General features: G+C 36.2%; 1 protein-coding gene and 1 non-coding gene across 2 annotated transcripts; both read right to left on the bottom strand.

The window, feature by feature from the left end:
• Positions 1-5,855: 5,855 nt before the first annotated feature.
• LOC121330097 (eukaryotic translation initiation factor 4 gamma 2-like) lies at positions 5,856-16,998 on the bottom strand. The gene is made up of 22 exons (XM_041276370.1): positions 16,961-16,998; positions 15,933-16,040; positions 14,252-14,317; positions 13,804-13,929; positions 13,324-13,426; positions 12,956-13,087; positions 12,784-12,850; positions 12,536-12,687; positions 12,187-12,297; positions 10,779-10,862; positions 10,602-10,700; positions 10,347-10,488; positions 10,016-10,179; positions 9,633-9,746; positions 9,211-9,339; positions 8,845-8,946; positions 8,546-8,761; positions 8,016-8,274; positions 7,593-7,797; positions 7,062-7,270; positions 6,804-6,925; positions 5,856-6,503 (listed from the first exon to the last, which is right to left on the bottom strand). The coding sequence occupies exons 1-22, from the start codon at positions 16,996-16,998 to the stop codon at positions 6,438-6,440; spliced, it is 2,814 nt and encodes a 937-aa protein (XP_041132304.1). The 3' UTR covers positions 5,856-6,437.
• On the bottom strand, positions 9,404-9,598 carry LOC121330437. Its single transcript, XR_005951867.1, has one exon. It is a non-coding gene; the product is annotated as a small nucleolar RNA SNORD97 (small nucleolar RNA).
• Positions 16,999-17,530: the final 532 nt, after the last annotated feature.

Here is a 17,530-nt window from a genome sequence, read left to right as displayed (position 1 = left end):
ATGTGTTTACTGCTATGGAAGTATCCTACCCTATAACAAGGTCTAGGACACTGTGGTATACAGTGGAGTGGAGGAATTGTGACATGACCATACTTTATGGAATGTGAAAATTTTAATGTACAAACGTGGTAGCCGGTCCAGAAAATTACTCTTGAATATGTGAACATTATAAACAGTGTAACAAAGTTTGAAGCTTAAGTTTCAAATATATATTATATATATAATATATATAATATATATACTTCCTTAATGACTATTTTTAAGGTTCGTAGCAAAACTCAAAAAATGCTAATTCCAAAATATTGATACCCTTTGATGCTATTATAGTATTGTCTATATTAACAAGGTGCTAGAAATTTCAATATGATAATGCAGAACCTAAGCCCCCCTCAGTCTGGAAGAAAGAAGGTTCTTTCACCAATAACAAGTAGAAGAATTGTGAGGAAGGTCAATAACAATCCGAGATTGACTACCAAAGATATTCAAAGTGAATTGTCTGTAAGTGAAACTGGGATTTCCATTTCTACCAGAGGTCAAATATTGCATTGTGAAGGTGTCAATCAAAATCTGATTGAGAATCTTTGTTATGAGTCAAAGAAGGCTGTGCACAAGAGAAGTGCTAGGAATTTGAACAAACTGGAACAATTTTACGTGGAAGAATGGTCAAAAATCAATAATCATGCCAAAAGCTCATTGACAAATATCCTAATCGTTTAAGAGAGGTTATTATTGCTAAAGATGCCTCAACTAGCTATTAATTTAATTTTCATTGTTAGGGTATGAATGCTTTTGAATTAGCATTTTTGGAGTTTTGCAAAAAAAAAAAAAAAAAAAAAAAAAAAAAAAAAAAATGCTGAAATAAATAATCGTAGACATGTTTCTAGTGTAGTGGCAGGATTGAGCTGGCTTCACCCAATCAAAAATTATTTCAGGGAATAATACTCATTACAGAATGCTGTTATATTGATACATGGCAAGACCACTGTTTTTAAGGCATTAAAATTATCTGATCAAATTCAAATCAACATTATTTGTATTTGTTTGCTGGGTTACAATAATATTTTCCTTAGTTATCCAAGTTCAGAAGTGTGTTTTGGTTCTCCCAGTTGAAGCAGAAAGTCCACATCTGCCAGCAGAGGGTGACCTTGTGCTGCAGAGCTGCAGAGGAAGCTGATTTATCCAGATGTGAAGCAGAGAGGAGGCTGGCTTATACCACCCACAGCAATCCAGGGAGGAGAAGGGCCTGGTGGCTGATAATGGCAAGCTAAAGGAGGAAATCCAGCAGATGAAGAGCAGGGTAAAACCAGCTTGCAAAGGGTGCTGAGCTTGTTAACAGCACACCCCCACATACAAGAAGGTTCATTTATTCAACAGGAGTCCTACATCATAAGATGTATGGGCCTATACTGTAATTTCCACTGTGGGCAAAATGCGGGCAAATTGTCCACTCCAAACCATTTATTACATGGGCAATTTACCCAGTGGAAAATTGGACCCTTGTTTCCAAAGCAACCCAGGGCAGCAGCCACAACCATCCTATAATACAAGAATGTTTAATCTGAAAGCATTGGATTTAACTGCTGTATTAGCTACACAATTTCAACCATCCATTGGTTTATGGTAACAAAATCATACGTCTATTTCCCTTCATGTACAGTAAATACTCTGGCTACCTATCATAAATATCATAACAGGGAGTTTTCTTATGTTCAAGTACCATGCTGTAAGTGCACAGACCATTCTCAACACATGTGAAGTACACTCCATTTTGTTCTAATGTAATTCTGATGTATATTTCTGTTGCTGTTGTTTCAGTTAACCGATGACACTGTGTAACAAATTATTATTTTTTTGGTTCCTGGGTAGTAAGTGTTATTTCCTAATTGCTTATGCCTCTGAAGTATAGAAAATGGCTATTATTCCCCACAAACTTTGCTTTTGTGACCAGGACAATGATATTTCAAAATATCACTATTTCCAATGGGAAAACGGGCAGATGTGTCTTTTCGTTCACATAAAAACAACATATGAATCCAAATTAACATGTATTTATACTAAAGTAATACAAAAATGACTACAAAAGATTTAGAAGCGAGTAGTCTGTTGAGATTTACGATTATACTGTCGTTGTTTACACATTTTAGCAAGTTCATGATCTCGTGGGTCCCTTGATTAGTTTTCTCTTGTGGCATGTTGGAATGACACTATCACTGGGTCTGCAACAGACGTAAGCAAAGCCAGAGAACAATTATTATAAACTGCTTTTGAAGTTAACCAGTTACACTGAAAAGCTCAGCAATAACAACTCTGTTTGATCAGTTTTTGTGGTTAGTTTGTTAATGTAGCTGGCTTTTTCCATTGTTAAGAACCCTACTTATAATTACCATGGTGTGCTGGGACAGTTTGTGTACCTAGAGGACATTATTAGCCAGTTGTTTGTTATGATCTCATGACAGTATAAGTGCTAACAGCAAAAAATAAATCTTGGGGTGTTGCCATGGTTACATGAAAAACAAAAAAGTTATTATTTGAATTTGAACTTTATAGCCTAATGTGACCTAAAAAAAAGCAATTAACAGTTAAAACTAGCTGTAAGAAATTAGCTTTCCAGGGGAAGTTAGTTACTTAGTCATTTCTATATGAAACGGATGCCAATTTAAACATTGTATTGAAGAACTCTTCTGTCTTAAAGGCACACATATTTAGAAATTTACTGCTATATCTTCTCTTATTTAGGAAGGAGAGCCAATGTATCTGTCCACACCTACACAGAAACCAAAGAGCCAGAAAGGTAACTGGAATAAATGTATTTCAAAATGGAGGTGGCAAATGTAAACCACAGGGTGTGATCACTTTAATAGGATGTAGAACACCGTCCACACCACTCCCTGCACATTGGTCCAGTCTATGCAAACTGCTTGCTCCTGACTTTGTCTATTGATTGGCGTCTTTCAAATATTACCATCCACTCTGTCAGCAGTCATTCATGACTGTCCATTAATCGCAACATTAATTTCCTTGCATTACAGATTTGAATTTCCTAGTTGCAGTTGGGCACATAAATGCACACAATGGGCAATTCAGACCATTTGTAACTATTGTGCTCTTTATTTCACAAAGTAGTGATGTTGGCAAGTGTCCAGATAATGACAAAGTTTTCAAAATACAAATCTTACCTTATTTTCATCCTGTGTACTGTGCTTTCATGCTGGCATTTGAACTAAGTATTGTCTAGAATTCTACTCTGACATAAGTAGAAAAAAGCACACATTTCCATGATTATAAAAAAATACTAGGTTGAAAAAAATAGCTGCAGATTAGCACATTTTAATTCTCTAAAAGCTTTTTAAAAAAACTAACTTTTTTTCCATTACGAGAGGCCAACAGCAAAACAAAAAATATCACCATGGATACATAACATGGCCAGGAACTCTTGCCATTGTTTTAACATGATGTCTTTATTTTAAGCCTGCCAGTGGTAATGGCAAGCTACCAATTTCTACATTCCTTGCGACACGAACCGGAATCTATTGGTGTTCCAAAGCCTTTTAGTTGACCGGTTGAATTTATTTGCACTGCAGCATTTTGTGAAAATGTGTACTGCCGTCTGCACATTTTTTCAAATACAATTAATATTAAAATTTATTTTTAAAGTTCTGAAGCATTGCACTACATACATCTATACACACACACACACACACACACACATTTTTCCACATGCTGAGAAAAACCTGTTAGTGACATGACTAGTGGTAGCCCCAACAGATTTATTTTTTTATATAACGTATGTAAATGCCATTCTTGCGTCCCCTTAATAAAATAGAATATTATTTTTGCAGACAATGAGTGGACTTGTACATGTTCCAACAACTTCTCCCTCCCTACTCGGACTAATGTAGAGCTGCTACTACCCCTAGTACTCAAGGAAACTCATCTCAGGTACATTTCAGTGAACTTTCACCCATAGAAATTCCTGACATGGTATTGCCTCAAAAAAAAAAAAAAAAAAAAAAAAAAAAAAAATAACACAATAGTGGTGGAATATTTCAGGCTTCCGACTGACGAGGAATATTACATGGATCATATTACTAAGTCTGCACCTTCAACTACTAAAAGAATGTTACTTGGCATGTGGGTGAAAAATGTACCAAAATATTTACCCATTTAAAATACTAAAGCAACTTTACCTAAAATATCATTGTTTTACTGTATTACCCAACAGCAAGACAAAAATAAATAATGCCAATCTTGATTTTTTTCAGGTCCAGATCAACCTGTAAAATATATATATATACTATATATATATATATATACTATATATATATATATATATAATATATATCGTGGTTCTCATAGAGGTAGATTCAGAAGTGCATTTAGGGAGTTAGAATTGCAAGTTAAAGCACAGCCACCAATTGTTGTTACTTGCAAGATACTATGCTAATTTGTGTTTCACCGATACTAAAAGAAATGCATCATACAGTAAACTGTCATTGCCTCAACAAGATATACCTGCCTTAAAAGCATACTAAGGTATGCTTACTTACTGTACCCTTATTTATATAAATACAATATGCAAAGTTCATATATCTTCATACCAGCAGGCATTTACACATAATCCCACTAAAACTGGTTCGCTTCATTTGTGATTCTACAAAATTCAAAACTACTAACAAGTCAAACAGAATGACCCAGCCTCTACTTTAATTGTGTCCCAATCACGCAGCATCTAGTTTTGACAGATGGTAAACTTATTTCTTGCATTTTATTATAATTCCACAGCAGCCAGTTACACACTTTTGCAATGGCGATTGTTTTTGTATAAGGAAAGTAACAGCGCAAGGCTAAGATTGAAATGACAATTCCACAAAAGGCCTCTTCCAAACCTCACCAGTACTTTGTTCTAAAAGTTTACATACAATCTGTTAGTCTTATTGTACCAATAAGCATTATACAGTAAAAATGAACAAAACTGGCTTAATATAATTTGTCACTTCAGTGATACAATTAAATGATTAACTACATACTGCAGGTGTAGCAATAGTGGTACACAATTCTCTCTCAACTTCTGTAACTTACCATAACACTTTAAAAAGGATAACATTTGGAGGTCAATGTACAGATTTAGGGATATTAAAAGAGCACATTAACCTAAATTTTGTTATGTGCAGGGATAACATATCTACCCAAACATATTTCATGATCTATATTTCTAAAAAAAAAAAAAAAAAAAAAAAAAAAAAAAACAATTCAAAATGTAGAAAATATGCAGAAGATGGACTTAATTTTACTGGTAGAATGATATCCAGCTACACCCCTAAGATGTCTAAAATTCATTAGACAAACCGCTTATAAAAGAGAACAATCAATACCCAATCAGTTAGTCTTGACAGTTAATTTTATTTCACCAATTGAGTTAAGACAAGTTTAAAATCCACTTTATTAGATACACATCTTTCTAGGTCATCGATTATAAGCTGTCCATCTGAATTTATGGGCAGAGATTTTAGTTTCAATAGTCCCTGACCATGCAATAACTAAAAAAAAAAAAACTAAAAAAAAAAATTCAAGTATCAATGTTTGATAGATACAGGCATATAAAAAAAAAAAAAAAAAAAAAAAGAAATCTGGGCTTGTGAACAAGACTTGATAAATTAAGGAGGCTTAATTTCAATACTAGAACATAGAAGGGGTCCAATGCAAAAGCTGAATTGATCTCACTAATAAAAGGTTTCCATACATCCACAACAAGCACTTTAGTAAAATACCCTTAATCTCACAATCTGATCATATTTTTGTGCAAGTAAACCAGGTTTTCATTAAAGACTTGTGCACTTGCCCAGGCTTTTGTTTTCAGGACTTGAGGATATTCAAACCCAGCACATAACAAAGCCCATTACTAGGAGGTAGAAATACAGGCAATAACTAATTAAAATGTTTACGGCAGCAAACCAATGATTACAGTTTAGGATTCTTTGTAACAAAGAGGGATTTAAAAAAAAAAAAAAAAAAAAAAAAAAAAAAAAAGTCAGAATATTGCAACGACTCAAGTATTACACCGAACAAAGTGCATTTCTACAGTGTTGCTATTCAGTTTTTAACTCAGAAAGCCGATGTAGAATATGGCAGCAAAATAGGTCCTTGCAATCTACTGCTACTACGAAGAACATATGATGTAGTTATTGCATGCTGCTAATACATTATAAAGTCTTCTACACATTGAAGGTTTTCTAAAACCTTAGATGGAACACTATGTTTAGGATATTGGGGCAGAAACCACTCTACAGACATGTTTCTTTAAATATTGCGAAAACTTTACAGAGGGAATGAATTTTCGCAGTGGTTAGGTTGTGAAAAAAAAAAAAAAAAAAACCCAACAAAAACAGTTAAGTCATAGCAATAGTATATCTGCACTGTTTAAGGCTTTGGCTGGTTCGTCAATCAGCATCATCATCAGATTCTTCTTCCTCTGCAGTTTCCAGCCAGGTTAGCCACTGGTTCACCTGCAGGGGGAAAAAAACCACCCGATTAATTTCCGGGCCAGACTACATTCTTACATTGGTAAAAGATGGAACATAAAATAAACCAGCTCTGACAATATAAAACAGGGGTGTCCAAAGTTGGCCCTTACACCCCTGGTCTTTGCTCCAACCCTGCTTTAGATTGTTTAACTGAACCAAATCAAACATCCACCCAGACCATGAAGTAGCCATTGTATAATTTTACCTGTTAAACTGGAGTGGAATGGCCCTCCAGGACCGTGATTTATAAACCAAAACTGCCACAAACAAAACCATAATTACCTGGAATAATGCTTTACCCTTTCCAGGAAACTCTTGAGAAATATCTTCTTTCCAAGCAAGGAAGGCTTCTTCTTCGATTATCTCCATGTCATAGAAGTGGACAAAATAACGTAGCAACATGCCTACGGTAGAGAAACAAAACTTCATTAGTACAAAAACTACTGTCCAAACTAATTAAACCCACACCCACTCAATTAATGTGTGTCTGTAACTGATATAGATACATATAAATAAATGAAAGCCAGAGAACAATGTTACCTTTTGGAAAACTGCTGTTGCTGCAGTGAACTTGTAGTGCATACAGTGCACTGACCTGCAGATCTACATGATCATGCAGAAACTTCTGCATTACTGGCTTAAAGGCAAGCAGCAGCTGTTTCTCCTGGTCCAGTTGCTCTTTTGAAGGAGCATCTAATTGCTCATCTCCCTCTGATAGACACATCTCATGGGAAATGTACTGCAAAAAGCTGCAACAAGTTTAAATATTAAATAGGTCCAAGGAATACATTCTAAAATTGCTAGCTAGTTAATTACACAACTCTCAAAATACATCCCAAACACTCCAGACAGCTACAGTACTTAAGCCTAGTTACTAATATTAAATGACCCTCTAAAGGCAACCCTCTTGAAATAAAAGCAGCATGCACACTAAATTTTGGATGAATGGGGTGCATACAATAGATAAAATCGCATTCCCTATCACTGAAACCAACTTGAGATTAATTTGAATGCAAACACACATTTTAAAAAGAAATAAGTCAATTAGTATTTTTAGAATGATTTCTTCACCTGGTCATCAGTATATTGACAAAACCCTTATCAGTGTGGAGTTTGGGTGAAATGTTATCTTTGATCCACTTATAGATGGCCTGAGGTGATGGGTCTGCCTTGATTTGCTTCAATAGCTCCTTCTCCAGTTTCAGAAGCGGGAACAGAAAACCAAGTCCTTTTCCGTCTAAAATTTCCAACATACGATCCTTATTCTGGTCAATCTCTGGAGAGGGGAAAAAAAAAATTGTTAAACTACCAATGATGTGGAAACATTAAAAACAGTAAAATAACTAAAAGATTCCCTGCTACTCCCTCTACATGCATACACAGCAGGAATTTACAAATGGTATGCACAAATGCCAGCATCTAGTGTTTGGGATACTTTGCAGTTCTTTTAAGCTATACTCAGTCACTATTTAAATAAAATGTTCAAATCCAAACCTGGCAGCATCTTCTGCATGTTAACCTTGCTTTGCTGGAACAGGTCAGTGAGCCACTCCCGATCCCTCAACTTGGCAGTTTGCTGAAGACAGAGTAGGAAGAGGGGAAAATGGGTGCCATTCTCTAGAGGCTGGGCCAACTCAGCTATATTCACAAGCTCAGCAATAATAGCACGGGCAGCAAACTGGGCCAAGTAAGACTTCACAAGAGGGATGTCCACCTCTAACTTGGGACACTGGTCCAGAACATTTAGGAAGGCCTATTAAAACAAAAAAACACATTAACAAGTTATATAGCTTTCCTATTTTCAAACATTTGCCAAGTATTATCAATCCATTATGGCTAACAATCAAAAAACATTTTAGACATTACACAAACTGAACTGAAAGGGTTACTGTGTCTACTGCTGTATTAAAAGTATTGTGTGCTTCTGGCATATCAGATCAGTCACTCTGAACTTGCCATTATGAAACCATTGCAAAAACACAACTTCCTATACAAAACAGGCATGGGAAAGTGTGCTTATTTACCTGCATGAAGTTATCTCCACTGATCAGTCCCTCATGTCTGAGGGAATGGATCAGAGTGCTGGCATGTTCTTTATCATCGTCAGTTCGATCAAGTGAACAAATAATAATTTTGCTCAACATCTCAGGCAGGAAGTGTTTTGGAGCTTTCATCTCTCTCACACCATTAACAGCATCATTTATAATTTTACTGTTCAGGTACTCTGTTACAATAGTCTCCTGAAAATAAAACAAGACTCGAGTTCAGGCACAAACCCAAGTACAAAGACAGATTAAACACACAACCAAAGTAGTATGCTTACAGTCATTTTAAGTAGTTCTTCTTTTGCAGGAGGCTTCTTATTATTCTTTGCAGGCTTCTCCTGGATTGGAGGTGGGTTAGTTTTGAGACCAAGCTGAGGTGGCTATAGATATATTAAATAAAACAAAAAAATAATATACATATTACACACTTTGCAAGTAGTCCCAGTACATGTAGAACACATTTTAGAACTTGTACATTTTATATTATTGGATACCCCCTCCATTAACCTTAAGACTCCAAGAACTACTGAGCAAAAACAAAATAAATAGCCAGCAAACTCATTTAAACCTGGTTTACTATTAGTTTTAGATAGGTCATTTATTTTTGCATGCAGTCTTTGGAAGAATTGGGAAGCCTGTATTACCTGTCCCAATGGTGGTGTCTGTGTTCGAGGAGGTTGGGCGCTTGGTGGAATCATAGTTGGTATTTGCGGCTGCAACTTTGGCACTTGATTTTTATTAATTAGGAATGACTGGGCAGGTCTTAGACTGATCTAAGGAGAGAAGCACAATATAATTAAGCCAGTCCACTTTTAAAAGCTTTATTGTAAAATAGTAATGCCCTCATATCTCATAATCACGTTCAGCGGATACTAGGTCTTCCAGTTGAAAGAAGTGAAGTTAGGGTGGGGGTAAAGGAAGAGAAGTGGGACTAGGAAAAAGCGGTGAATAAAAGGCTAGAATGAAGAGAAAGAAACTGGTTCTAGTATTTTTCCCCTCACAATAACGCGTCTTTTTATAATCACTGGGCATCTCTGCAAGTTCTCAAATCTCTCTCAGTTCTTACCTCATCTGCATTTAACTGTCCTTTCTTTATGAACCGAGGCTGCATGTCCTTGGACGGAGCTTGCTGCTGGGATGGATGTCCCTGGTTCTGGGCATGATAATGCTGGTTCTGCCCCTGAAACAGATGATATCTTTATACTAAGTGTTTTCAATTTATTTATTTGTATTGTGACTGTACTCAAGTAAATCTGAATTCTAGATAAATGTGTCTGCCAACTACAGCTAGAGATCCCCCTCCCCACCCACTTGTAATGTACATTTCTACTAGTTTTGGGGGAACGAAATCTATGAAGATCACTACATACCTGAAACCAACCATCATACAAGAACCTTACATTCAACCACTTAAAGTAATTTTCATGGAAGCCACCATAAATAACTTACCTGGTTTGATTTCATAAAAGATTTTCCCCCCATTTCAAACTGGGACTGAGGAGCAGGCACAATGTGTCCACCATGGCCATTAAAAAGTTGGTTTGAACGATGACGTCCCATTGTGGGTGAAAACCTATCTTGAATAACTCCTGGACCAGTGCCAATCCCACTGCCTGTGAACAAAGGGGATTCAAGTTTAAAAGGTAGATTTAAAATGCAATTCACTGAACACATGTAGTCTAGGTCAAAAGGCCTTCAAAATGTTAACTGGTAGTTTAGTTGTTAATTTGTAAAATCAGATTAAATGTACACAAAGTTACAACAGTCAACATTCACACACCTGGCATCTGCCCAAACATATCAGCAAGTCCTCCAAGAGTTTCTCTGTCAAGTTTCATCCTGGGTGCCATAAACGGTCCCTCCAGAAAGAAGTCAGTCCTCATTCCTTGTGACATATTTGTGGGAATAAAAACACCCAAATCCTGTGGGGGAGAGAAAGGAAGAACAGGTTTAAGTTTGAGACTTAGTTCAGTTACTCAGATTTACATAAGTCCATTGAACAGTAGAAAATATTAAACTTGAAAACAAAACTCACCTTTACTGCCTCCTGACGAATCTGGATAATCGTCTTTGGTCCATTATCAATAAAAGCTTTGCGAGGAACCCAGTTGTTTTCTCGCAACTCCAAAGTATCCTACAATATATAAATAAGTTAAAAACTAGTTCTATAGCTTATGAATAAAAAGTGGTTTCAATTATACATCAAACTTACCTGCAGCAGGAAACGAATCCTTGCTGGTAATTCCTTGTGTGTCATTAAGGATTTCATACGGGCAAAGTACTGATCCATTAAAGACTAGAACACAAAACAAAAAATAAGATTCAGGGCAAACATTCTTTCAAGAGAAATTCCCAAAAGTGCAACAGTACTCTATACAGTCAGCACTTGCACATCCTACCATATAAAACGTTGACATCAGTGACTGTTAAATGTGTGTGACGCATTTCTGATTATTTCATTTTGTCCCGTTCCTATCCTATCTTTTTTGTGTTCACTGAAAAAACAGACAATAATCAAATACATATGGGAAAGCACTGTTTTAAAATAAGTAGGCTTCTATTTAGATGTACTGTATTGGTACAGTACTATATTCAACAGTAGTAGTATTTTAATTCAGAAAATATCACTTTCCAAAAGAGATGACACGGACTGTAATACAGTACATACTTTTAAATCCGGTAGGTATTGCAGAAGTATGTAAAATTCTTCGTTAACGACCCAACAACAAAATTAAATCAAAATGTTACCCATGCACAGAACTGCGTACAAAGTAAACGGTAATGCAACTTAGCAAAAGAAAAAAAAAAAAAAAAAAAAAAACACACGTTTCCAGAATTAACAGTATCCAAAGTCAGTATTCAAAATTGCAGAATATAGTGCTCGATAAGGCCCTAATGTCAGTTCACTTGACAATGAAAATACACAAAAAACTAAAGACCAGATTTAAAAAAAAAAAGACACAAAAACAGTATTTTAAACTTAAACAATTAACTGTTACATTACCCTAGCTTGCCTCATTCACTTTGTTTTGACTGCACTTCCTCAGGTGAAACGCTGTGTAGCTACACAATACAAGACAGACTGATTTGGCATTAGAGGAGATTTATTTATTTATTTTTTTAAAACGCAGACTGTGATGGATATTCAAACCAATTATAACATTGAACAGATGGGCCTTGTATTGGAAAACTAGTGACGGAGTCGGAAATCGTGTGCGATAGGCAAGTGCATTTATATATAGGGGATTGACTTTATTCTTAATACGCGAAGTGCGACAAAATCACAACAGACACGTATCAGCGTAACGGATATCCGAGTGCTGACTAATCGTTATTTCAGAAAAATGCAGTTCATAGAATTTTTTTTTTTTTTTTTTTTTTTATTGCTGGAGCAATCGGGTCAGTATTTGCATTCATTAAAAAAAAGCTGTGGTTGAAGTTGCATCAGTAAACGCAAGTGCCAATTGTAAGGTTTACTGAAATATTATTAGATTTACATTCAGAATGCTATATAAAAGAATAAAGCTAACAAGCGCACCCCAGAACAGTCTGACAAGCTATGTCTTCAGCTCAGGAATGTGGCTGTAGACACTAAACTCAGCACTTCAGTTATTGCATACCTTGGCTTTTTCATGGTCTAATCTAGGTCCCACTGTTCTCATTATCTGACAGAGGCACTCCAAATCCTCTCCCATATCCTTAAGTTGTACTCTCTTCTTCTTTTCCAAAAGCTGCAATAAAGTGTTACAATGTATTTTACACACAAAGAAATCAGGTACCAACTACCAAGCATTTGATGGTCACTATATACAATTAATAGCTTAATTATACTGCAAAGTTTGGGTGCAGAAAATACTGTTTATTGAAAATTATGATTTTAAATATATACCACAGCAAGAAACAATGCAATTATAAAAGCCTTTGAAATTCACCCAGGAGAGATACATCTGCATAGTCACACAAACTTACTGTTTTGATGCACTTATGAAGGATAGATTCATGGATAAGATCAAGTTTGCCAAGTTCTCCAATAAATTTGATGTTGCCCAGCATCTTGATCTTGGCAATTGCACGCTGCTCCTCTTCATCAGCTGTGAGAGGGTTGTCATGTTTGTCATAGACTGGGGAGGGGAAAGCAAGGTTAACAGCAAGTATTTAAATGTGACACAAGGACCAGAAGGGTGTAATGCAGTAGAAAATTAGACTGCAATGCTTACTTTCAACATTTCTGGTACGATTTTCGAATTCATCTTGAAGCTTAGAAATTAAAAGTCTCCTGAATGTCTGTAAAAAACAAAAGGCTCAGAGTTAATATTTTGCATGAAAATGTACAGACTACAGCAGTTTCGATTCTGTATTTCTATGCTTTTTGTAGATACAGATGCATACCGTGCTTTGCTTTTGAGCTGACTGGACCTCTGGTGACGGGCCATCAAAGTTCGGTGCGTCTTCTGCCAAGCGCAGACATAGCTGAGCATATAGCGAGCTATACTTGGGCTCTTCAAGGGCTTTGTCTACAATCTATGGCAGACAGCAGATAATTAAGACAGTATTCCATTACGTGACTTCCAAATAACACCCCTCAAATGCAGAAAGTCCAATCTGCACCCCTCAATAGATTTGCATCTCTCAGGCATTACCTTCACTATAACTTCCATTCTATTATTGGATTCTGGTGAATCCAAGGTTTCAAAAGATAATGCCTGTGTTTAATCATTTTATGCTATGCAGTAAAGTTAGCTCTAAATTCAACTTACCAGCAAGATGATGGCTTTTAGGACGAGTTTAGTATCTACGCCCACATTCAGGAGCTCAAGGCATAGCTTATCAAACTTTTCTGGGGTGAGCTTGTTTAATATGCTGCAATAAAAAAATTAAAAATAAATAAAAAGAGACCAGAATTAGAATGTTATTCTTACAGACAAAGACAATTCAGCTGTTTATAGATTTTTTATAAACACCGATTAGCTGAACAGGCGCATGACGACAGGAAAGTAGCATAAGCAGTACCCGATTAAGAAGAGATACAGATAACTTTGCAGACCAATGTTTGTGTTTTTTTTAATATAATTGCAATATCACAATGCTATTCATTAAAACACTGACCTAGTTACACTCAAGATCCAATTAAAGCATTATGCTAGGTCCACTACTTTATTTTTAAGTGTCAAACTAAGGAGTTTAAATCCTTATACAGATAAGTGACAATCGTAAATTAAGCACAGGATGATACTTACCCTCTGACTTTCCTAAAGATTGCATCGTGCCGTTCTTTTTCGTTGGAGGAGTTGACATCTCGTCTAGTGCTTCGTGAAGGAGTCCATCTCTGAACGCTAGGCCCTGGGGCTTTCCCCAGGTACTCGCTTTAAAAGAGAAATTCAGAATTTGCAGCACTTATTAAAAAAAACATCAAGTTAAAAATACAGACAATGAAAACTGTTTGAGCCATTCCAGCTATTACTGCAAGTTTAAATAGCCCCACTGTACTAAGTCTTTGCCTTCAACTATAAACCCCCTTCCAAAAATGCAGAACCATTTGAAAATAGTCACCATGTCAAACTGGAAGAAAAAGCCAACTAAAGGCCTACCTTGTACTCAATGTCAATAATGGTAGACATCCACCTAACTAGATATATAAAAGCAGTGTCAACTAGTTCATTGAAAAAATAATAATAATGAACATACCTGTTGCCGACAGTCTTGGGATAGTGCTGAGGCGCACCCCTACCTCCTCCACCGCCCGAAGAAGCACTGCAAGATAAAAAAAAAAAAAAAATGAATCTCAATCCCCCGTAAATTCGTTGTACTCCTATAAATACAAATAAAACACTTCGGGAGAAGTGTGTGAACTTACTGAGAAATTCCCAAATTCTGTGCAAATTCTAACCCACAAGACCACAATAAACAATAAAACTACCAATTATTCTTGGGAGAAAAAAAAAAAAAACCCAAGAGCCAATTACTCTACATTAACATGGAGTGGAAAATATCTACTTTAAGAACTTTATATAACACACTGGCAAGTATCATTTTAAGCCCTTCGCTCAACTCAAACCACATCTACAAATAACAGAGCACCAGCTGGTATCCGAGACTGCGTGCAAGTGACCTTGGAATGGTATTATATCAAATTACACCCGAGGAATATTATGGGGGGGGAAAAAAAAAAATAAGATCTTAAAAAAAATTAAAATGGGCTATGTGACTATGGATTGGGGGGGGGGGGGGGGGGGGGGGGGGGGGGGGTAATACATCTTTTTATTATACAGGAGTAAAGCAAGAGAAGGGACTTCAGGACCAAGCGACAAGTAGACAGCGTACTGGCCAATTTTAGAAAGGGTGGAGATGTAATTTTAGTATCCTAGTCAGATAGCTTAAAATTATCTACAGCTCATAGCTGCAGCATTATAAAGGGAGAGAACCATTTAAACTGTCAAACTACCATATTATAAATACTTCCAAGTTCCAAATCTGCAAACGACGTACTGTGCCAAAAACTAAACATTCATAACCGCCTGAACTTTACCAGGTCCTAAAAATGACTCCAAAAGGTATAGCAAGTTTTTTTACTGTTACTATTTAAACATTAGTGTAACTGGGTCTGGGAAATTCAGTGCTGCCAATGCACTTTACACTGGTCAATTCAAAAGACAGGAAATCAACTTTAGGAGTCAGATCAAGAAGAGAGATTTTAATGTACCTCTGTTTGCAGTCAATTAGGGGCCTGACCGCATCTGACAATTTTAATTCTAACTTAGCGTACATCAGGCCCTGCAGGGCGGTAGTGCTACTGTCCAGATCAAGAATCCCAAGCCTGACGTCCACGAGTATGAGGTTAACAGCTGGTCGTGTGATTGTGTGACAGTCATGCAAAAATTCTATAAAAGAAAACGACATTAACCAGCAACAAACACGGCTGGCATTAGCGTCACTTGACTTCTGCGACGGAAGCAAAACTTTAAAAAAAAAAAAAGGAAAAAAAAAAGAGGAGGATTCAAGTAAATGGAAATATGGCACAACCAAGGCCTCAAATTTCCCTTGAATTAAAGGAAAATCACCACCAGGAGGTAAGTGACCACCTGATCAGGGAAGATTTAAGATCAAGCAGGTTGGTGTAAACTACAGAAAGCAATCTGTAAATCAATCTACACAGTAAATAAAAAAACAAAACAAATCCTTATCAGCTGTCTTCCTTTTCTTCCAAATGCATTACTAACTCATGGTTTTAAACCAAATTAGGTTTATTGTATGTTGATAAGCAATGGCCAAAATCAAACTTAGTAGCACTGACCATATCTACTTATTTGATGACTTAACAGCAAGTTTACAAAGATGCTAAAACTAGTTGGCCAATTACTTCACAAACCTGAAACGAGAAGCACCCCCTTCTGCAATCACACTCTCCACTTTGGCGGCTTGACAACGAAGAATCTTCAAAAGAATAATTTTCAAAGGGTGGGGTGGGGAAAACGAACTGGAAAACAAAGAGCAGGCACACACATTAAAATACTACAATCCACCAATTAAACAATACAATAAACAATGCACACTGACTGCCTCAGGAAACTGATTTACACAATTAGTATTTCCTGAAACTTTATAATCTTGACTACATTCCAGACTTCACAAATCCTTCATACTTCACAATTATGTCCCAGTCTAAAAAGTTGCTTCAAAAGCTGGATCAGGCCCAGTTCCCAACAATCTTAAGTTAAACATCTATACACATGATATTTTAAAGAGAGGGTCGGTCTGACTGTAGATTGCATTACATTTTTAGATAGAATTAGAGATATAGCCGTGTTCCATTTTAATAGAAGAAATTACTTTTGAAACAGGGGTCATGTTCTTATTTATCTACTATGGTTAAGAATGAAGCACAAAGGGAAGTCATTCAATAGACATGTTAAGGAGTTTTGCAATTTAATTATAGAAAGAATCATGTCTGTAAACTGCATAGCAAGAATCAGTTGAAAGCTACTAGTTATATTTAAATATGTTATTAACTTTCTACAGGTAAAGACACACACTATCAGTGTTACCATATACTGTAGATCGTGCTTGTTTACTCTGCATTACAGATAGACTGTTTTCCAGCAGAGCTACTACAATCAGACAAAGACCTGGTCTGTAGATTACACATTTCCTTTGTAATCGTCCATAGGCCGAAATTTGTAGTGCCACAAACACCTGTATAATCCTGCGTTACAATTGGTAACATTGAAGTAACGTTTATTTATTTATTTATTTATTGATTGATTGATGGAAATAAATATGAACGATGTCAAAAACGAATCCAGGCCAATTTAACAGATGACAAGATTTAAAATTAATATACTGGAATAACAGAAAAGAAACAAAAAGAATAACCATGCATTACATTGTATTTTATACGTTTTACCGACAAACTCATCACTTGTTTTGCGGTACATTGTCGGTGTTATTAATGACAATCTTCACGTACCGAGACCATGACCTGTCAAAAATAGCAGACTGTGTTAGAAGTTTACTGGGATATACCAACACTTAACATTAAGCATATGTGTTAATTAGTTATGTAACACATGCATAGCCTGGGACATAAAATATAGCCTAGTTGGACGAGTAATGGGGCAGGTTTTTACTTGACTACCAGCAATACAGGTAAAGCATTGTTCATTTCGCAATCACGACAACTTTGAATAGCGTATTACTGGCCAATATTAACTGTACACAAAAATAAGGAGACCTCTACAAATCTATGTGTATCCGTGGTTTTACTTAAAAAAAAAAAACAACATCCAGGACATTAATGAAAATAAATGTGGCTTTATTATAGAGAGGGAATAGTCTTTTACTAAGTGTTAGACAGACAGACACAGAGACAGAGACAGACAGACAGACAGACAGACAGACAGACACACACACACACACACACACACACAGCAGGATATAGCCATGTACATTAGTCAGGATTGAAAATAC

The sequence above is a fragment of the Polyodon spathula genome, chromosome 17 (assembly GCF_017654505.1).
Source record: "Polyodon spathula isolate WHYD16114869_AA chromosome 17, ASM1765450v1, whole genome shotgun sequence".
Lineage (NCBI taxonomy): Eukaryota > Metazoa > Chordata > Actinopteri > Acipenseriformes > Polyodontidae > Polyodon > Polyodon spathula.
The sequence above is the reverse complement of the archived record's forward strand: the minus strand, read 5'-3'. Positions and strand labels throughout refer to the sequence as shown.